The following is a 22,887-nucleotide window of genomic DNA, read 5'->3' as shown; positions in this document are numbered from 1 at the left end:
AGCTAGAAGGAGTCGGACAGCAGATGACGACGAACCTGACTTTAGGTCGGTTGCCTGGGCATCCAGGCGTCCTTGAGGTGTGTATATACAAGCTGCTAGCTCGACAAACTTCAGGTGCAGAGAGCAGTACGCGGCAAGCTTCTTTCTCTCTCATAGGATGCTAAATACAGTTAGATTACATCATGATATATACAGGGCAAATCTAACTAATTAATCTTAGTTTTAATTAAACTAAAGCCAAACCAAATATTCCCTTTACCTATGGAAGTGAAAAAGTTATTACATGACAGTATTGTGATACCAGCTCTAATGTATGGAAGTGAAGCTTGGACGTTGTTGGAAGGACACAAGTCAAGAGTGAGAGAAGTGGAAATGAATTATTTAAGGGGAGCCTGTGGAGTCACATGGAGAGACAGGCTGACAAATGAAGATATAAGGAGCGTTGTGGTGTGGCTGTGGATGTGATAGGAAGCGTTAGGAGGAACACACTGAGGTGGTTTGGCCATGTGAAGAGGATGGAGGGTGAGAGACTGACGAGGAGAGTGTATGTGAGTGAGGTGGAGGGGGGAGAGGGAGGGGGAGGCCAAGGATGAGATGGAGGGATGGAGTGGAGAGGTATATGAGAGAGGGGTGTGTGAGCTGGGAGCAGGGCAGTGAAATGGCGGGGGACAGGGCGACGTGGAGGCGATTTGTTTGTGGCCACCCCATGCGGGATTAAGGTGTCTGACAATAGATAGATAGATAGACCTATGTAAATATATTAAACTCATCTGCTTTATGTAAGGCTTCTCATCCTCTAGTCACGTCATCTAACGCGCAGACGCTGTTTAGGTCAATGGAACTTTCCAAACAATTACATGTATTTACATGATAGTCGTCCACGAGGGTTAGACGCAGTAGCATTTAATTTATTAATAATAAGAATTATTACTGAGAACGTAATTTCTGGGTTATAAAAATCGCTTGAACTGATATTCACGATCTCAGGTTTTCCTCTGCTCTCTAACCAGGGACGACTATTTTAAAAAGTAGAGAGCGCAACTGCTCTGGGGAATATATTTCCTACAGGAGCCAGTAAGAGAAGGAGTGTTGATGAGACGAAAAGCCTTTGACTCCACCTTGTTGAGAAGAGATGTATACGGGGAGTCTCCCCACATATGAGAGTTGTACTCTGCTCAAGGGTGAATAAAACCCGTGTTTAAAGTCAAAAACTGTGCAGGGGTAAGGAAGGCATCGAGCTGGCTTAGCATATCTGATCTCTTGGAAGCAGATTTTACAGGGGAGGTAATATGATCTTTCCAAGATAAATCCCTAGAGAATGAAACCCCAAGTATGTTTAAAGATGATCCCGGACTGAGTTAGATATTGTTAAAAATTAGAGGATACCCCTATGGAAGATTTTGTTGGGTTAAAAAATTTAAAAACTGAGTTTTGATGCATTAAAAACAAGATAAATTTTTACCCCAATCAGAGATACAAACCAAATCAGACATTAGGCGTGCCATAGCCTCATCCTTTGTTTATTGAAGTAACTGCTGAGATGGACGTTGCGGGAAGCAAATGGAAAGATGACGGGCAGAGTCATCAGTGTATGAGTGGATAGGGTCAGATGTACAACTTAGGTCATAGTTGATATGACAGAGCCCTGAGGAACACCACTATTGATAGCTCTGTGAGAGGAACGGTGGCCATCTACAAGAGAAGCTATAGAATGACCAGAGGGGAAGCTAGAGATGAGGGCATAGCCAGAAAGACAGAAACCATAGAAGGGCAGTTTAGAAATGAAAGATTTATGCCAGACTTAATCGAAAGGCTTTGAGATGCCAAGTGCAATGGTAAAGCTTTCTCCAAAGTCCTGAAAGGAGGATGACCGGGAGTCTGAAAGGTACGTGAGAAGATCGCCTGTGGAGTGCCCTTGGCGGAACCCATACTGCCGATCGGGAAAAAGATTGTGATAGGAAAGATGCTTCAATGTTTTTTTTTTTTTTTTTCTGTTAAGAATAGATTCAAAAACTTTAGAAATACAGGATGTTAATGCAACTGAGCGATAATTAGAGGGTTAGGACTGTCACTCCTCTTCGGGGCAGGCTGAATGAGAGCAAACTTCCAGCAAGAAACGCCGGTCATAATATGTAGTATTATAATCTAAACCTTTCTAACATCAGTAACAATGATGGGATCCTCACCTGTGAAGCCAATCACGACCTGAAAGATGCCTGTTACCACTATGGCTCCCTGCACCGCTCTCATGCGAACCTTCCATTCCTCCTCCTGTTGAGTGACCGTCATATTGGCCAAGGGAAGGTCCTCGCATTTTGGAAATGCAGTGTTGATAAAGGCGATGGTCGGCACGAGGAAACTGAAGGTCCCTCCTTGCACGATGGGCAATCTGGTTTCAGAGAGAGAGAGGGCCAGACATGAAATACTAGTTGGCATAGAAGGTAAGTGGTATTTTTTCGTGAGCAATTTGGTTATGCATATTCCATTTTAATCATTTTTCTCTTCTGTGTTATTTGTATTGCATCAGTACCATGCAAGATAATATCAAGTAATGCACAGAATAAATTGCTGAGGAAAGAGGTGTTATGAAACCAATAAATCCCACAAAAATACGTCCTATTGTGATATCTAGCTCCCCACCTTCCTTGTAGCTGTTCCCTAGGAAATCTGGCCGAACAGCCCCGACCGCCTTCCCTGTTCTCCCCCTCCTGACCATCACCATACTGTATGTGTAATACATGCTTATGTTTAGTGTCCGTCCATACCCCAAGAGGGTTTAAGTCAGACCGAAACCGTTGAACCTTCACAATAAATACAATATCCTTATACATTGTACTGTACATACGACTCCTCTATCTGCAGTATAGTAGTCTTACACTGAGAACTACACTTTTAGAATCACTTCATTACAATCCTCTTGGTCCTAAAGATATGTTTTGCTAGAATACTAATTAGAGAAGTTTAAATTATAAAACAAACAACAATAAAACCACCCATATACAGTACATATTTGCACCTATTTTTAAAACAAACCAAAAAGCCATGGTCACATACAATACACACATGCACCATCTTAGCTACTTGTTCAGCCATTGTGTGTGTGTGTGTGTGTGTGTGTGTGTGTGTGTGTGTGTGTGTGTGTGTGTGTGTGTGTGTGTGTGTGTGTGTGTGTGTGTGTGTGTGTTCTTACCTTACCTAATTGTTCTTACCTAATTGTATCTTTACAGGAATGAGTCAAGCTCGTACTGTCCCGTGTCTTAAACCATATTTATCGTACATATCCTTAAATTTGTGAATTGTTTTGGCACACACTATTTCATTCGGTAGTGCATTCCATTGATCAATTGCTCTGTTTGGGAAACTGAATTTCCTTACGTCTTTATCAACTCTCCTTATGCAGTTTTTTGCAGTGTCCCCTTGCTGATGCTTCTCCATATGTTAAGTAATCATTTATGTCTATTTTCTCCTTCCCTGATATGCACTTCTATAGCATTATCATGTCACCTCTTTTCCTTCTCTCCTGTAGTGTTGGTAGATTCAGTTTATTTAGTCTTTCTTCGTAGCTTGAGTCCCTTAAGCTTGGTATCCATCTTGTAGCGGCCCTTTGAACTTTTTCAATCTTGTCTATGTGCTTTTTGAGATGAGGACTCCAGACTACTGATGCATACTTCAGGGTTGGTCTGATGAATGATGTTATTATCCTTCTTAGCATGTCTTCATTTATGTATGTGAATGCTATTCTCATATTTGTAAGCAGTGTATACATGTTCCGTACCTTCTCGCTGATGTGGTCAGCCGGAGATAGTCTGTTATTGATAATCACACCTAGGTCTTTCTCTCTTTCTGATGTGTATAGGGTTTTATTTCCTAACTTATAATCCCAATCAGGTCTTTTTCCACTTTTACCAAACTTGATTACATGACACTTGTCCACATTGAATTCCATTTGCCATGTACAACTCCATTCATGAAGTTTATTTAATTCTTCTTGTAGCTCTTTACAAGAGTCTGTGTTAGTAATTCTCCTTTGTATTTTTGCATCATCTGGAAACATATTCAGATAGCTCTCATTTCCAGTGTTACTGTTTATATCATTTATATACACTAAAAACATGATTGGTGCCAGCACTGAACCCTGTGGTACTCCACTAGTCACTTCTTTCCATGATGAGTAGTTTCCTCTTAGTACTGTTCTCATTTCTCTTTTTATGAGAAAGTCTTGCATCCAACAAAACAATTTGCCTCGAATTCCTCCTTGATGATACAGTTTCCGTAAAAGTCTTTGGTGTGGTAGTGTCAAAAGCTTTCTTGAATCTAAATAGATACTGTCCACCCATCCTTCCCTTTCCTGTATTTTGTTTGTTACTCTTTCATAGTAGCTCAACAGATTAGTAACACATGATTTTCCTTTTCTGAAACCAAACTATCTTTCTGTTATCATACTGTGTTCTTCTAGATGATTTACCCAAGCTTTTCTTATAAGCTTTTCTAATATTTTGCTTACAACACTGGTCAGTGATACTGGTCGGTAGTTGAGTGGATTTTGTCGATTTCCTTTCTTGAATAAGGGGACAATATTTGCCTTTTTCCAAATATCAGGTAGTTTACCTTGACTCAAGGATTTCTTGAAAATTAAAAATAATGGTTTACTTAACTCCTTTGCACATTCTCGTAATACCCAACATGAAATTTCATCAGAACCACTTGCTTTTCCTCTGTCTAATCTACTCAACTCCTCCTGTATTACTTTTTCTGCTATTTGTATATCTGGTAGTATGTGTGGACATACATGTTCCACATAGTCCCTCTCAAAATTTTTTTCTTCTGTAAAAACTAATTGGAAATTCTTATTTAGTGCTTCACAAATATCTTTCTCTTGTGTATAAGTGATTCCCTCGTCCATAATGGATTGTATTATATCTTTTACTTTGGTTTTGCTTCTGATATAGCTGTAAAACAGCTTTGGTTGATCACTACTTTTATTTATTATATCCTCCTCAAACTGTTTTTGGGCTTCCCTCCTTATTCTTGTATAATCGTTTCTTGCCTGTTTGTAATTATTATACGCCATTTCACTATTGTGTCTTCTGTATCTATTCCACAACAAATCTCTTCTTTCTTTTGATTTTTTACATTCTGTATTGAACCATTTCTGTATTTTTTTCTCTGCTTCTTTGTGCTGTGTGATGTACTTCTGGACTGCTATTTCATAAAATTCACGGAATTTTTAATATACAGCATTTAAATCTTGTCCTCTAAGCTCATTTTCCCAATCAACTTCTAAGAAATACTTCTTTAGGTCTTGATAATTTCCATTTTTATAGTTTAGGCTCTTTTTGTAACTGTCATTGCTGTTTACTATGTCATATGCTATCCTGAAGTTATAATTCAGTACTGCATGATCGCTTTTGCCGAGTGGAGGGTGATATATTAAACTGTCAATATCATTTTCTTGCCTAGTAAATATTAGATCTAGCACTGAAGGTACATCAAGTCCTCTTTTTCTGGTGGTTTCCCTCACATGTTGCGTTAGGAAAAACTCCTGCACGAGATCTAGGAGCATTTGGTCCCAACTGCTTTCTTGGCTAATTATATCTAGAGTATTCCAATTTATATTTGTATTGAAGTCCTCAGTTAGTATAATTCTTTCCGATTTCTCTTCCATTTTATGTAGTAATGATCTTAAACTCTGAATTGTACTCTCTGCCAGGTCCTCATATTCGTCTCTTTCCCATGTGTTTGATCTGGGTGGCATGTACAAATTGGCTACAATTACTTTACCTTCAGATGTATTGATCTCTACTGCAATCAGTTCTACTTGTGATGGTATATCTAGTTTTATTTCATTGACTTTTAGATTTTTCTTAGTTAATATTATAATTCCTCCTCCTTTTTTTAAATTTCTGTCTCTTCTCCATATATTGTATTCCTCTAAGTTTAGTATGTCATTGGATATCCTTGGTGTTAATTTTGCTTCAGTTAGGCAGATTATTTGTGGTTCATTTTCTCTGACATAATCATTCATCTCTAGTAATTTAGATACCATTCCATCCATATTTGAGTACATCAACTTAATCTTCTTGTTTATATACTCGTCATGACATGGTTCTACTACCTTCCTCCTTTTTATTCCATCCTGTTTGTGTACCACTTTCGTACCTGCAATCCTATTATTTTGTAAAAAAAATTTCTTCTTCTCCTCTTCTGATCTTCCCTCATTTTTTGTTTTTGCTTCCTCCCTTTTCTCTTTCAGTAATTCCAGTTCCTCTTGCGTTAGGCATCTTTTTATCCATACATTTTTGAACTCCTCTTTTTCCATAAGATTCTTTGCATTTTTTAGTATCTCTTCCACAGTGTTTACACTCTGGAAAGTTACCTTTAGAGGTCTTGTCTTGCTTTTCTCATATTTCCCTAACCTTTTGTGTTCCTCTATGTCTTTACTGCAGATTTCCTCTGATACTTCTTTCAGTAAGCTCATTACATTTGCCATCTCCTTTTTGTCTCTTGTGATCTTGTTTTTTTACTTCTTCCTCTTCTGTACCAGTGATTACTATAGATTTGTTTATATCTACTGAATCTCTGACTAACTTTGGGTTGTTTTGGATTATTCTTTTCACTTCCTTTTTAATGCTTTTTTCCTCCACCCTTGTTTCTAAGTCTTTCTTTACTTTCACCATTTCAGCATACGTGGTTTCCACATCGTTTTTGTAGCTTTGCACAGCTTCATTCACCTGTGTTATCTTCTCAGTATCACTGCTTTGGTCTATAAGACTGCCTAATTGTCCTGTGTCATTTTTGAACTCTTCCATAACACTCTCGTGATTGACTACTGTACTTGCCATTTCACTCATTTTCTTCCTAAGTGTACTCAATTCTACTGTTAGTTCACTGATGGTTGTGTCTTTCTTATTGGCCTCCCTTCCTAGTTTTTCTATTTCTTCCTTTTGGAAGTGCATCTGTGTGTGCGTGTGTGTGTGTTTTCTCTCATGTTCACATTTAATCGGTTATCAAATATTTCGGTGCAATGTGTGTGCACGCGAAATCTTGCCCTTCCCTTGCAACTTGTACTCCCATACTGCAGTAATTTGTTAATGTTCATAATAATTAGAAAACTTCCTGCAAATGGGGGAGGCGGTGGCTCAATCGGTAGAGAAGTGGCATGCAGTCCTACCGGACCCAGGTTCAAATTCCGGCTGGGGCAGGGAACAGTTTAAGGATTTGAATTTCATGAAATCAGACTTAGCTGATCTACCAGAAGACAAGCCGACATGTTTGTAAAAATACCCCCGCTAATACCAATACACCGGTCCTGTATGAGACAACCCTAGCATGTATTCAATATGGACGGAGGGTGTTAGCGCCGAAGTGGTGACATGTAGAGAGGTGTATGGTATGTAGGAGGCCTACTGGGCCTTGACAGCGGGCTGTGAAGCCTATACCCAGAGTCGGACACATAAAAAAAAAAAAAATGAGAATGATGTCATTTCAGTAATTTACCTATGCATCTTTTTATGTTTAGTTAGTTAAATACATTCTGTCATTATGTTACAATATATCTTTAGAGTATACGAATAAGGTACTTATACTGTATATCCTTCATACGAATAAAGGTTTCATCTCCAATTATTATAGACTTGCATAATGGTACACCAGCGATCCAAAGAAGGTATCCAGGCCTTGTTGATGCCGTGGCCAGGAAACCAAGAATGGTCTGGTATTTGGACACAGCTTTAAACCCTCACTCCTCCTCTTCCCTCCATTCATTCCCAACTACAACCACCTTCTTTGATCTTTTGATCGAGAGGTAGCTCACTCCTTTGCTTTGCAGTATGAAACACACACACACACACACACACACACACACACACACACACACACATACACACACACACAGAAATGTATGATGAAATACGGAAAGAAGACAGGTCTTTACGAGCTTTACTGAATCCTGTTAAAAAATAACACCCGTCCCATCTTCGAGAGCATGAATGTGATTAATGTAATTTAGTAAGTCAAAATATCTGTCTGTGTAGCGGTGAGGCGTGTACTATCCTAGCTTAATAAAACGATCAGTCAATAGCAAGAATAAAATAGCAGTTTACTTCTGATTTGAACTTTTTGGAGTGTTTGTCTGTTAGTCAGTGTCTTCATATTCTTTACGTGTTCTTGTACAGGAAAGTCGTATTTTCACATCAAATGATTATAATCATTTGATAGTAACAATATTGCAATATCAATTAATGTGAGCTGATTCAGTTAATGTGAACTGATAATTCGGAAACTGCCTCATTTTCGTTCTGTTTATTTTACCTGCTTCTCTGTCTTTCATGTCTTCATCTACAGAAAGAGTTTATCTTCATCTATGGAGAATAAAATCGCCTGCTTTTAGCGGGAATGAAATTGCAATCAATGTGATATAATGATTGAGAGACTGTTTGTCTTCCCCCTTGTCCGTCTGCCCAGTTGACTGTCGAGTTTTCCCCTACAAGAAGGGTCTGTTATCACTTAATCTTTTTAATGTCGTCTGGCGAAATCAAGACTATAATGTGATAAGTCACCGTGAATCGATAATCCAGAATCATTGTCTGTCTGTTTGTCTTATATAGGAGGCTATTTCTTTCCGGAGATACATGTAATCTTTTGTTTTTAGCAAGAAGAAAATCACATTTATTTGTAATCTCAAATGGCGTGCGTCTGTGTCTTTCGTTTTCCTTGAGAAAATATTTCATATTCAACCTGGCTTACTAAATGTGTTTGTTGATATTAAGACAATATAACTACACTGACGAATCTCTCTAAGGAATATGCCAGTCTTTCAGTCAGTTTTTCTGGCTATATCTCCGAGGATGGCTTCAGTTCAACAACATGATTCTCTGTCATTCCAAGCAAGCTTGAACGGTAAGAAAATTATTACACCATTTTACATTTGAAGCCAATACGAGTACAACGCTCATTCCGTTTAGCATCACGCTCTTTTATTATGTTACTGTGCAGTCTGATTTTATTCATGCGTATTTAGGTCATATGGATGCTACAACACATTCTGAGCATCACAAGCTGCTTCAAACCACGAAGTAAAGGAGTCAGCTACCCTTCGATCAGTCGGGGTGGAAGTAGTTTGGGATGGATGGAGGGAGGGAGAAAGGGATCACATAGTTAAATACATTGAATCTTACAACTTAATTTGTGATAGACAATATGGTTTTCGCCACGAAAGATCCATCACTGACATACTCAGTCTCCTAACTCATACCATCCATCAATCAACTGAACAACATGGAGAAACTCATGCATTTGCCCTTGATATTTCTAAAGTTTTCGACAGAGTAAGCACTGTTCCCTGCTGTCCAAACTCCCTTGTTATGGACTAAAGTCTTTTGTTCCTCTGCTTTCCTCATACCTCAGCGACAGAAAAATAAAAGTAGATGATGTACTGTATATTCCAATTTCCACTCAATTAACGCTGGCATGCTGCAGGGATCAGTTCTGGCGCCAACCAGGTTCATACTGATCATCTCTTGTCTGTCACTCACAATCTCATCCATTCATATGCAGATGACTCAACACTTCACAGTTCATTCACATTCAAACACCCATTTACAAAGTGTAATTTCTCTCATTCTCAACTCAGTATAGCCATCTCCATAAATCAAGACTTATCTAAGATCCATGAATGGGGACAAAACAACCTTGTCTCATTTAGTGCTAGTAAAACCAAATATATACAATTTGCTAATAGACAGATAATGTCAGATTCGTATATTACCTTCAATGCTTCTAATATTCCCACCTCCAAAAGTATTGAAATTCTCGGCTTCTCACTTAACAATGCCTTCAGCTGGATCTCTCATGTCAGATCAGTTGCTAAAACCGTCTCAGAGAAACTTGGATTATTGTACAGAGTCCGTAACTTCTTCAGTGACGAGCAAGTAGCTCTTATTTTTAGAGTCATGTGCACTCTCAGCTGGAATATTGCTTACCCTTGTGGAATGGATGTGGAGGGGTTGTACTAAAACAACTAGACAAAATTCAGAACAAAGCTGTTGGAATTATTAGTAACCCTGCTATTATAAATAAACTACCTCCCCTACAAGTAAGAAGGAATGTTGCCTCCCTTGCATTATTTTACAGATATTTTTATAGCAAATACACAGACGAAGCTGCGTCCATTGTGCCACCTCTCTATGTCTTCCCACGTGCTACAGGGGCATCTGGTAGCGCTCATGACTGGAATGTCACACAGCCATATTGCCAAACTTTTGCCTATCAGAATTCTTTTATTCTCCGAACTGCATCTCTCTGGAAATCCCATCCCCTGATTTGTTTCCCCCAAAACTTCAACCTACAGCTGTTCAAGTCCAACTGTTACAGATATTTTATGAATGGAGGCCGCCAATAATTTGGTTCAAGGATTATTTTTTTATTCATTTGTTTTTCCTTTCTCTGTTCTTGTATTAAACAAAAAAAAAATACACATGAAAAAATTCTGACGGCACAGTAACGTAATAAAAGAGCGGATGCGAAACGGAATGAGCGTTATACTGGTAATGGCTTCAAATGTAAAATATTATAATATTTCTCTCAACATTTGGAATTCTGTCTTACACGGAATCATATTGAATACATGTCATGCTCGGAGAAATAGGCAGACAAACTGACTGAAAGACAGGCATATGCCTTAGAGCAGGGGTTCCCAACCTTTATTTACCCATTACCCCATTTTCCACACCTCCCTTCACTCATTACCCCTCATTGCTTATGTTTCCACAATTGCATTTTAGCTGCTTAACATTTTGATGCCTAGATTTTAGTTTGAATGTAGGACTTAATTAAAGGTTAGGCTAAAACCAAGAGAGTTATTGCAAGGAGTAATTTATTTTTATATTATTAACACTGATACCAAATAAACATGACTTTAAACATTCATCTCTGAATTTTAGTATAGGTCTGAAAGTCTATCATAACTGGTATGATTTTTAGATTTTTTTTCTTGTTACTTCCCCCATTACCCTTCACAAAAGACCAAATTACCCCACTTGGGGTAATTTACCCCAGGTTGGGAACCCCTGCCTTAGAGTGATTCGTCAGTGTAGGAACACTATTCGTAATATCAGTAAACACATTTAGTAAGCCAGGTTAAAAAAAAAAAAATATTCGCGCGAGGAAAAGGAAAAACACGGACACATAACATCTGAGATTACGAATAATTGTTATTTTATTCCTGCTAAAGACAAACGAGTACATGCATCTTCGGAAAAAAATCGCCTCCTAGATAAGACAGAGAGACAAAGAGACAGACAAAGATTCTGGGTTATCGATTCACGTTGATTAAAATATTATATTCTTGATTTCACCAGATGACATTAAGAAGATTGAGTGACAACAGGCCTTTCTTGTAGAGGAAAACGCGATAGCCAATTGGGTAGACGGACAAGAGGGAAGAGAAACAGACAGTCTCCCAATCATTATTTCACGATGATTGCTAATTCTCTTCTGCTAAAAACAGACGATTTTATTCAGCATGATGAGAATAAACTCTTTCTGTAGATGAAGACATGAAAGAGAAGCAGAAAAAATAAACAGAACGAAAGTGAGGCAGTTTCCGAATTAGCAGTTCACATTAACTGGAATAATCAGATCTTCCGGACAGGAAGACGTGAAGCATATGAAGACACTGACTTAAGGACAAACACTCTCCAGATAGTTTATTTATGAAGTAAACTGTTATTTTATTCTTCATATTGGCTGATAGTTTTATTAAGTGTAGGGTGGAACACGCCTCACCCGTTATACAAATATTTTTACTTACTGAATTACATTAACTACACGCACGCTCTTGAAGATAGCGCGGGTGTTATTTTTTAACAGGAATCAGTCAAGCTCTTAATGACCTATCTTTTTCCTTATTTTATCATATATTTGTGTGTGTGTGTGTGTTCTTACCTAATTGTTCTTACCTAATTGTATCTTTACAGGAATGAGTCAAGCTCGTACTGTCCCGTGTCTTAAACCATATTTATCGTACATATCCTTAAATTTGTGAATTGTTTTGGCACACACTATTTCATTAGGTAGTGCATTCCACTGATCAATTGCTCTGTTTGGGAAACTGAATTTCCTTACGTCTTTATCACCTCTCTTCTTATGCAGTTTTTTGCAGTGTCCTCTTGCTGATGCTTCTCCATATGTTAAGTAATCATTTATGACATGTCTATTTTCTCCTTCCCTGATATGCACTTATATAGCATTATCATGTCACCTCTTTTCCTTCTCTCCTGTAGTGTTGGTAGATTCAGTTTATTTAGTCTTTCTTCGTAGCTTAGGTCCCTTAAGCTTGGTATCTATCTTGTAGCGGCCCTTTGAACTTTTTCAATCTTGTCTATGTGTTTTTTGAGATGAGGACTCCAGACTACTGATGCATACTCCAGGGTTGGTCTGATGAATGATGTTATTATCCTTCTTAGCATGTCTTCATTTATGTATGTGAATGCTATTCTCATATTTGTAAGCAGTGTATACATGTTCCGTACCTTCTCGCTGATGTGGTCAGCCGGAGATAGTCTGTTATTGATAATCACACCTAGGTCTTTCTCTCTTTCTGATGTGTATAGGGTTTTATTTCCTAACTTATAATCCCAATCAGGTCTTTTTCCACTTTTACCAAACTTGATTACATGACACTTGTCCACATTGAATTCCATTTGCCATGTACTACTCCATTCATGAAGTTTATTTAATTCTTCTTGTAGCTCTTTGCAAGAGTCTGTGTTGGTAATTCTCCTTTGTATTTTTGCATCATCTGCAAACATATTCAGATAGCTCTCATTTCCAGTGTTACTGTTAATATCATTTATATACACTAAAAACATGATTGATGCCAGCACTGAACCCTGTGGTACTCCACTAGTCACTTCTTTCCATGATGAGTAGTTTCCTCTTAGTACTGTCCTCATTTCTCTTTTTATGAGAAAGTCTTGCATCCAACAAAACAGTTTGCCTCGAATTCCTCCTTGATGGTACAGTTTCCATAAAAGTCTTTGGTGTGGTACTGTGTCAAAAGCTTTCCTGAAATCTAAATAGATACTGTCCACCCATCCTTCCCTTTCCTGTATTGTGTTTGTTACTGTCATAGTAGCTCAACAGATTAGTAACACATGATTTTCCTTTTCTGAAACCAAACTGTCTTTCTGTTATCATACTGTGTTCTTCTAGATGATTTACCCAAGCTTTTCTTATAAGTTTTTCTAATACCTTGCTTACAACACTGGTCAGTGATACTGGTCGGTAGTTGGGTGGATTTTGTCTATTTCCTTTCTTGAATAAGGGGACAATATTTTCTTTTTTTTCCAAATATCAGGTAGTTTACCTTGACTCAAGGATTTCTTGAAAATTATAAATAATGGTTTACTTAACTCTTTTGCACATTTTCGTAATACCCAACATGAAATTTCGTCAGGACCACTTGCTTTTCCCCTGTCTAATCTACTCAACTCCTCCTGTATTACTTTTTCTGCTATTTGTATATCTGGTAGTATGTGTGGACATGCGTGTTCCACATAGTCCCTCTCAAAATTTTTTTCTTCTGTAAAAACTAATTGGAAATTCTTATTTAGTGCTTCACAAATATCTTTCTCTTGTGTATAAGTGATTCCCTCGTCCGTAATGGATTGTATTATATCTTTTACTTTGGTTTTGCTTCTGATATAGCTGTAAAACAGCTTTGGTTGATCACTACTTTTATTTATTATATCCTCCTCAAACTGTTTTTGGGCTTCCCTCCTTATTCTTGTATAGTTGTTTCTTGCCTGTTTGTAAGTATTATACGCCCTTTCACTATTGTGTCTTCTGTATCTATTCCACAACAAATCTCTTCTTTCTTTCTTCACAGGCTCCCTCCTGTGTGCCTCATGTGCCTCTGGCTGGTGAGGCCCACACTGCCACCTTGGAACCATACCTGCCTGGTTCCAGTGGTTTGCGGTCAGTGGCCACTACAAAGAAGAAGAGCCAACAACAGACAACATCTTGTGGACATACCCGTGAGGTCCTGACAGGTGTCTGTGAGAGGGTTGATTTCCCAAGGTACTACACCATTCGTACTTTGGATGGTCAGCCTATTGGGAATCTGGACATTTTTACTGTTCATTGGCGCATTGTGTCAATCTGTGGGAGAGAGCCAAAGATTTCACCTCAGGGGGATGGTAGCCTCCTGGTGGAGGTTACATCCCCTGAAGAGGGTTCCCGGCTGGCTGCCCAGTGTAAGGACCCAGATGCACTGTTCACTTGTGTTCCTCATGCCTTTTTTAATCATAGTCAAGGTGTTGTTTTCTCCAAAGACTTATTGCGTTACAGTGAAGAGAAGCTGCTTGAAGAACTCCAGGTCCACAGGGTTGTTAAAGTGGAAAGGTTTCAGAAGAAGGTTGATGGTGTTCTTACCCCAACTCCATCCTTGTTGCTGACATTCGACTGTACTGTTCTCCCTTCATCCATCAAGGTGGCTTGGTTGTCCCTTAGGGTCAAACCCTTTGTACCAAATCCATGACGCTGCTACCACTGTCAGATGTGCGGGCGTGTTGGGCGAGTCTGTCGTCGTTTGCAACAGGGCCTCCCAGTGGTGTGTGTCAGTTGTGGAGCATCCACTCATGCAGGACAGGACTGTCCTGGACCTGTTTGTTGTTTGCACTGTGGCGAGGCACATCCTGCTTCATCTAAAGACTGTGCCCGGTTTTGCTTGGAGAAGGAGATCCTCCTCATCCGTAATCGAGATAAAATAAGCTTTCCTGAGGCCAAGAGTAGAGCCATGTCATCTGTTTTCCGTAACGGAGTGTCTTATGCATCAGTTTTGTCCGGTCATAGCCGTCCTCGTCGTCCTGTCCAGCAGCAGACCCGAGTTCCTCCTGTTGTGTCAGCTCCTATGCCTTCATCTGCTGATTCCATGTCGGTGCAACAATCTTCCGCACTTGAGATGGTTGCCACTACAGTTCAAGACTCGACCTCTACATCTATGGTATCCCCTGGTAGTCATGGTGCACATTCTTCATTTGCTAAACGTCATCGTGGTTCCTCAGAGTCTTTGAGTCTTGAAGATCCTCCAAGCAAGGTGTCGGTCGTGGAGTCCACATCCTCTGTAGTTAGTCCATCTGTGCAACAGCCCTCGGACCCTGCTTCTGGGTCTTCGGGAGCTTCTGGGGTGTCAGGTCAGTCTGGCACCTCTTCCTCCGGGGTATCGGATGTTCCTCCTCTGGTTACCTCGGACGATCCTGTCCTGCCCCCTCCACGTTTGTAGGCCAGGACCCCAATCCCTCCTGCTCGACCTCTTGGTTCACTGGGGGCCCCGGGCAGGGTTCGGAGTAGCTCTTCCTCTCCTGCTGGGCAGCGACGGGTGTCTGTGAAGTCTCCCAACACTTCGCAGACCCCAGGCCCTCGTTCTAGCCATGCTGCTGCCCATGACAAGCCCCTTAGTGGGCGTATCCGCATTCCCAAGAAGATTGTCTCCCAGGGTTGCTCAGTGGTTTCCACTAAGTGACCCTTTCTTTTGTGTATATAGTTCCTCCATGTTAATATTTTTAGTATTTTTTTATGGTTTTCTGTTTGTCCCTCTCCCCTGCCCCTTTTTATTTCAATAGTTTTAATGGCTAATATTATTCAATGGAACTGCCGTGGTTTACGAGCCAACTGGGAGGAACTCTGTTGGCTTCTGGCTGAGTATTCACCTGTGTGTGTTTGCCTACAAGAGACAATGGTTGGTGATGCTGCACCTCCCAGTCCACCTGGTTACCAGGTTTTTTATTCAGATCCTCTTCCTGAACAGGGTCATGGTGGGGGTGTGGCTATTCTAGTACGCAGTGACATACCTTTCACTGCTGTGAGTCTTAACACTCCACTGCAGGCTGTTGCTCTCCAGATTTTCCTTCCCTGTCGTTATACTGTGTGTTCTTTGTACCTCCCTCCTAGTGCCACTATTGAGAGGGTTGATCTTGAAAATCTTATTCGTGCACTTCCCTCACCCTATTTATTGCTGGCCGACATGAACAGTCATCATCCCCTGTGGGGTGGCTCCATAGCTGATGCTAGAGGTACTATGTTAGCCTCCATTGTGGAGGATGTGGACCTGTGCATTTTAAATTCTGGTGAAGTTACTTACTTCCATAGTCAAACGGGTATTTTTACTTCTATTGATTTGTCTCTGTGCTCTGCAGGGGTAGCCCTGAATTTTACATGGGCTGTGTTACCGGACTTACATGGCAGTGACCACTTCCCTATTTTATTAAGATCGACACAGAGTGCGCCTCAGCGTCGTCTTCCCCGCTGGCGCTTGGATAGGGCGGTCTGGCCGGTTTTTGAGGAGCTGTGTTCCCCGAACTGATGTGTGGAGGATTTTGTCAGCACTGATGCTGATGTTGAGTATTTCACAGACTTACTACACTCGGCAGCACTGCAGAGTATTCCGAGAACAGCTGGTCACTTTCCTTGCCGTCCAGTTCCCTGGTGGACTGATGAGTGTGCTTCTGCTGTTCGGGCTAAACGTGCTGCTTTCTCCCGATTTCGTCGTCACCAAGGTGACCCTGGTTACTTAGCAGCATATAGGAGGGCCCGAGCTCATGCCCGGCGGGTTATGAAGGAGGCTAAGAGGAAGTCTTGGGCATCATTTGTTTCTTCAATTTCTTCACAGACTCCTCTCACAAAAGTGTGGAAACGGGTGAGGAAGATTTCAGGGAAATTTCCCGTTCCCTCTCCTCCTGTTTTATCTCATGCAGGTGTGGTGGTGGCTCATTCTTCGTCTGTTGCCGAGATATTTGCAGCTCATTTTGCTAATGTCTCTAGAAAGGACACCTCATCCCCGTTGGCACGCCGCCGACGGCACCTGGAATCTTTGGGCATTAGTTTTCCATTTACTGCGGAGGAGTCGTATAATATTGCTTTTTCTGCTTCTGAACTTCAGACGGCATTGTCAAAGTGTCGCAACTCGTCTCCAGGCTTGGATGATGTCCCATATGCCTTCTTGCACCACTTGCCTGATGCAGCCCTTCATTTTCTGTTGTCACTGTATAACAGAATTTGGTGCAATGGTGGGTTTCCAACCTCATGGGGTGTTGCTGTGGTTCTCCCCATCCCTAAGCCAGGTTAGGACCACTTGCAGGCCACTAATTATCGCCCTATCTCGCTGACATCTTGCCTCTGTAAGGTCCTCGAAAAGATGGTGAATAGTCGGCTCGTGTGGTACTTAGAGAAGGGTGGTTACTTGTCTCCAGTCCAGTGTGGGTTTCGGAAGATGCGGTCGACCACAGATGCTCTCCTTTCTTTAGAATCTTCCATCTGCCAGGCTTTTGCAACTAACCAGCATCATATCACAGTGTTCTTTGATTTGGAGAAGGCGTACGACACTTCCTGGAGTCATGGTATATTGCAATCTCTTTATGAGTTTGGTCTCCGTGGGCAACTCCCCACTTTTATCCGGGAGTTTTTATCTAATCGTTTTATTCGGGTCCGAGTTGGGAGTGAGCTGTCTACTGCACGTCCTCTTGAGGATGGTGTGCCACAAGGGAGCATACTAAGTGTTACCCTTTTCGCAGTGGCAATTAACAGCGTTATTTCTGAGCTCCCTGATGGTGTTCGTGGCTCTCTCTATGTTGACGATTTATCAATCTCTGTCACTGCCTCACGGATGTCAATGGCAGAAAAGAGGATGCAGATGGGTCTCAACCGTGTCTCTAGATGGGCTGATGAACGAGGTTTTCGATTTTCCTTCAAGAAGACCGTTGCCATGCATTTTTGCCGCGTTCGTGGAGTCCACCCTGACCCAAACCTTTTTTTAGATGGGCGTCGTATTTCGTATTTAAAGGAAACCCGGTTTTTAGGGCTGATTTTTGACAGCCGGTTGACTTGGGTTCCTCACTCGAGGTACGTAAAATCTGAGTGTCTCAGAGCATTGGGTCTCTTGAAAGTTTTAGCACACACATACTGGGGAGCTGATCGCAAGACCCTCCTCCTCTTGCATCAGTCTCTGATTTTATCCAAACTTCATTATGGATATGAAGTTTATTCCTCTGCCTCAGAATCCTGGCTTCGTATTTTAGATTCTATACATCATGCTGGTGTTCGTCTCGCCACTGGGGCATTCCGATCTTCCCCGATTTCGAGTTTGTTGGCTGATGCTGGTGTCCTTCCTCTAGACTTGCTCCGCTCTTCCCTTTTGATGAGATGTTGGTATCGCTTATCTCGTCTCCCAGACTCTGTGCTCTTTGTCAAGGTCTCTCAAGATTCTCGGTCACCTATTTTTGCCACTCAGCCATCCTTTCTAAAGCCCTTTGGTTTCAGGGTGCAGTCAATTATGTCTAGCTTCTCTGTTCCTTCTGTGCCGATCACTCCCCACCGTGTCCCGAGGGTGGGCTACTGGCTTCTCCCCAGGGTGACATTTTGTCGTTTCTTCTCATCCAGTAAGGCCTCCCTTCCTTCTCAGGTTTTATTTTGTCTGTTTTTAGAGCATGCCTCTTCTCATGGGGACTCCATACCAGTTTATACTGATGGATCTAAGTCTGATGTGGGTGTGGGCATTGGTGTGGTGTTTCCCACCTTCTGTCAAGGTGGGAGCCTCCCTGTGACTGCTTCTGTTTTTACGGCTGAGCTGACTGCTATTTTATTTGCCCTTCAGATTCTCTTCACTCTCCCCCACACTGCTTTTACTGTTTTTAGTGACTCACGAAGTGCTCTTTCTGCAATGGAGTCTTTTAATCCCTCTCATCCTTTGGTTTTATCCATTTTAGAGTGGCTTTTCCTTTTAGGGCGTCGTGGACGTCGTGTAGATTTCTGTTGGGTTCCAGCTCATGTAGGAGTGGCAGGGAATGAGCGAGCTGATCAGCTGGCCAAGGCGGCAGCGGCTCGTCCCCCTCTTGCACAGTCCCCTCTGTATCGTCTGCCAGCTGCAGATATGCGCTCCTTTATTGCCTTCAGGGTTTGGTGCTGTTGGCAGGAGCATTGGGATGCTGTGGGTGCCAATAAGTTGCGCTCGATTTGCCAGAAGGTGGGCTCATTCAGTTACCAGGGCTTCCCTCGTCAATGGGAGACTGCTTTGTGCCGCCTCTGCATTGGCCACACCCGTTTCTCTCACGGTTTTTTAATGGAGAGGGCTCCTTCTCCATTCTGTGATGACTGTCTGGTTCCCTTGACTGTTCGGCACCTGTTGGTGGAGTGTCCTAGTCTTGAGGATTCGCGGCGTCGGTTCCTCTCTGACCACCAAACGGATGGTGGTGTGTATCATCTTTCCTCCGTGCTTGGGGAGGATGCCTGTGTCTTGGGAGGGGCAACCCTCTCCTTTGTGAAGGAGGCGGGACTTCTTAAGGATATTTAGAATTTCTCCTTTTTGATTGTGTGGCTTATCCTGTTTTTTGTTTTTTACTTCTTTGTTATACGGCGGCATATGACCCTGGCAGTTGCGCCGTCATGATTATTATGAAAAAAAAAAATATCTAGAGTATTCCAATTTATATTGGTACTGAAGTCCCCAGTTAGTATAATTCTTTCCGATTTCTCTTCCATTTTATGTAGCAATGATCTTATACTCTGAATTATACTCTCTACCAGGTCCTCATATTCGTCTCTTTCCCATGTGTTTGATCTGGGTGGCATGTACAAATTGGCTACAATTACTTTACCTTCAGATGTGTCGATCTCTACTGCAATCAGTTCTACTTGTGATGGTATATCTAGTTTTATTTCATTGACTTTTAGATTTTTCTTAGTTAATATTATAATTCCTCCTCCTTTTTTTAAATTTCTGTCTCTTCTCCATATACTGTATTCCTCTAAGTTTAGTATGTCATTTGATATCCTTGGTGTTACTTTTGTTTCAGTTAGGCATATTATTTGTGGTTCATTTTCTCTGACATAATCATTCATCTCTAGTAATTTAGATACCATTCCATCCACATTTGAGTACATCAACTTTATCATCTTGTTTATATACTTGTCATAACATGGTTCTACTACCTTCCTCCTTTTTCTTCCATCCTGTTTGTGTACCACTTTCGTACCTGCAATCCTATTACTTTGTAAAAAAATTTCTTCTTGTCCTCTTCTGATCTTCCCTCATTTTTTGTTTTTGCTTCCTCCCTTTTCTCTTTCAGTAATTCCAGTTCCTCTTGTGTTAGGCATCTTTTTATCCATACATTTTTGAACTCCTCTTTTTCCATAAGATTCTTTGCATTTTTTAGTATCTCTTCCACAGTGTTTACACTCTGGAAAGTCACCTTTAGAGGTCTTGTCTTGCTTTTCTCGTATTTCCCTAACCTTTTGTGTTCCTCTATGTCTTTACTACAGATTTCCTCTGATACTTCTTTCAGTAAGTTCATTACATTTGTCATCTCCTTTTTGTCTCTTGTGATCTTGTTTTTAATTTTTTCCTCTTCTATACCAGTGATTACTAATGATTTGTTTATCTCTACTGAATCTCTGACTAACTTTGGATTGTTTTGGATTATTCTTTTCACCTCCTTTTTGATGCTTTTTTCCTCCACCCTTGTTTCTAAGTCTTTCTTTACTTTCACCATTTCAGCATACGTGGTTTCTGCATCATTTTTGTAGCTTTGCACAGCTTCATTCACTTGTGTGATCTTCTCCTCATTATCACTGCTCTGGTCAATAAGACTGCTAACTTGCCTAATTGTCTCTGTGTCATTTTTGAACTCTTCCATAACACTCTCGTGATTGACTACTGTACTTGCCATTTCACTCATTTTCTTCCTAAGTGTACTCAATTCCACTGTTAGTTCACTGATGGTTGTGTCTTTCTTATTCGCCTCCCTTCCTAGTTTTTCTATTTCTTCCTTTTGCAAGTGCATCTGCTTCTTTATTTCATCAATTTCATTTTTGAAAGCCATTTCTAGTTTGTTTACACATTCAACCAGTCTATTGTGAGTCTACTTCAACCAGTTCTTGGTAGAAATCATCATTTTGCTTTTTACCTTTATCCCTTTTCTTTTTCAAATTTGCTTTACTAAAGTATGTATCCATTTTGCAATAATTAAAGTGCAAAGCATGTACTTACAATCTCCGTGTTGCTGTAGTCTAAACAAACCTCAAAGATGACTCAGCGTATTCTTTCGTCTTGGTTCTATTTCCTGTTTGAACAAGTCTTGTTTAAACTTTTTTTTTTTTTCCTTTTAATAATGAACAATCATTTAGTCTAACCTGGTACTGAGCTTGACTCATACAAAGACACAAATTTAGGTAATGCCACTGGCCGTGATGATTTGGTACGGAGCGCCGGTGACGCACGTCCGCCTAGATTGATTCCCTCTGTGTGTGTGTGTGTGTGTGAGTGTGGGAGGTCGGTCTACGACCCTCTGTGTGTGTGCGCGTGCGTGCGTCTTCGTGCGTGCGTGTGTGTGTGTGTGTGTGTGTGTGTGTGTGTGTGTGTGTGTGTGTGTGTGTGTGTGTGTGTGTGTTCTTACCCAATTCTTACCTAATTGTATCTTTACAGGAATGAGTCAAGCTCGTACTGTCCCGTGTCTTAAACCATATTTATCGTACATATCCTTATATTTGTGAATTGTTTTGGCACACACTTTCATTCGGTAGTGCATTCCATTGATCAATTGCTCTGTTAAACTGAATTTCCTTACGTCTTTATCACCTCTCTTCTTATGCAGTTTTTTGCAGTGTCCTCTTGCTGATGCATCTCATGTCACCTCTTTTCCTTCTCTCCTGTAGTGTTGGTAGATTCAGTTTATTTAGTTTTTCTTCGTAGCTTAAGTCCCTTAAGCTTGGTATCCATCTTGTAGCGGCCCTTTGAACTTTTTCAATCTTGTCTATGTGTTTTTTGAGATGAGGACTCCAGACTACTGATGCATATTCCAGGGTTGGTCTAATGAATGATGTTATTATCCTTCTTAGCATGTCTTCATTTATGTATGTGAATGCTATTCTCATATTTGCAAGCAGTGTATACATGTTCCGTACCTTCTTGCTGATGTGGTCAGCCGGAGATAGTCTGTTATTGATAATCACACCTAGGTCTTTCTCTCTTTCTGATGTGTATAGGGTTTTATTTCCTAACGTATAATCCCAATCAGGTCTTTTTCCACTTTTACCAAACTTGATTACATGACACTTGTCCACATTGAATTCCATTTGCCATGTACTACTCCATTCATGAAGTTTATTTAATTCTTCTTGTAGCTCTTTACAAGAGTCTGTGTTAGTAATTCTCCTTTGTATTTTTGCATCATCTGCAAACATATTCAGATAACTCTCATTTCCAGTGTTACTGTTTGTATCATTTATGTACACTAAAAACATGATTGGTGCCAGCACTGAACCCTGTGGTACTCCACTAGTCACTTTCATTCCATAATGAGTAGTTTCCTCTTAGTACTGTTCTCATTTCTCTTTTTATGTGAAAATCTTGCATCCAACAAAACAGTTTGCCTCGAATTCCTCCTTGATGGTACAGTTTCCATAAAAGTCTTTGGTGTGGTACTGTGTCAAAAGCTTTCTTGAAATCTAAATAGATACTCTCCACCTATCCTTCTCTTTCCTGTAATGTGTCTGTTACTCTGTCATAGTAGCTCAACAGATTAGTAACACATGATTTTCCTTTTCTGAAACCAAACTGTCTTTCTGTTATCATACTGTGTTCTTCTAGATGATTTACCCAAGCTTTTCTTATAAGCTTTTGTGTGTGTGTGTGTGTGTGTGTGTGTGTGTGTGTGTGTGTGTGTGTGCGTGTGCGTGCGTGCGTGCGTGCGCTCGCGCGCGCGCTTCATGCCGCGAAGTAAAGAAGTGAGCTACCTCTCGACCAAGAGATCAAGGAAACTAGCTGTAGTTTGGAATGGATGGGGGAAGGACCATTCTTGGTTTCCTGGCCGCGCCATCGACAAGACCTGGATACTT

General features: G+C 40.8%; 1 protein-coding gene across 1 annotated transcript in view; it reads right to left on the bottom strand.

The window, feature by feature from the left end:
- LOC145399112 (solute carrier family 23 member 1-like) overlaps nt 1-22,887 on the bottom strand; it is a 753,597-nt gene that overhangs the window by 656,722 nt on the left and 73,988 nt on the right. The window contains exon 4 of the mRNA XM_080271856.1: nt 2,187-2,389. Within this exon, the coding sequence (XP_080127982.1) occupies nt 2,187-2,389 (203 nt within the window). The remainder of the gene's footprint in view (nt 1-2,186; nt 2,390-22,887) is intronic.

The sequence above is a fragment of the Coenobita brevimanus genome, chromosome 47 (genome assembly GCF_032717465.1).
Source record: "Coenobita brevimanus isolate Jiangsu-jjx chromosome 47, ASM3271746v2, whole genome shotgun sequence".
NCBI lineage: Eukaryota > Metazoa > Arthropoda > Malacostraca > Decapoda > Coenobitidae > Coenobita > Coenobita brevimanus.
This window is presented reverse-complemented; position numbering and strand designations above follow the sequence as displayed.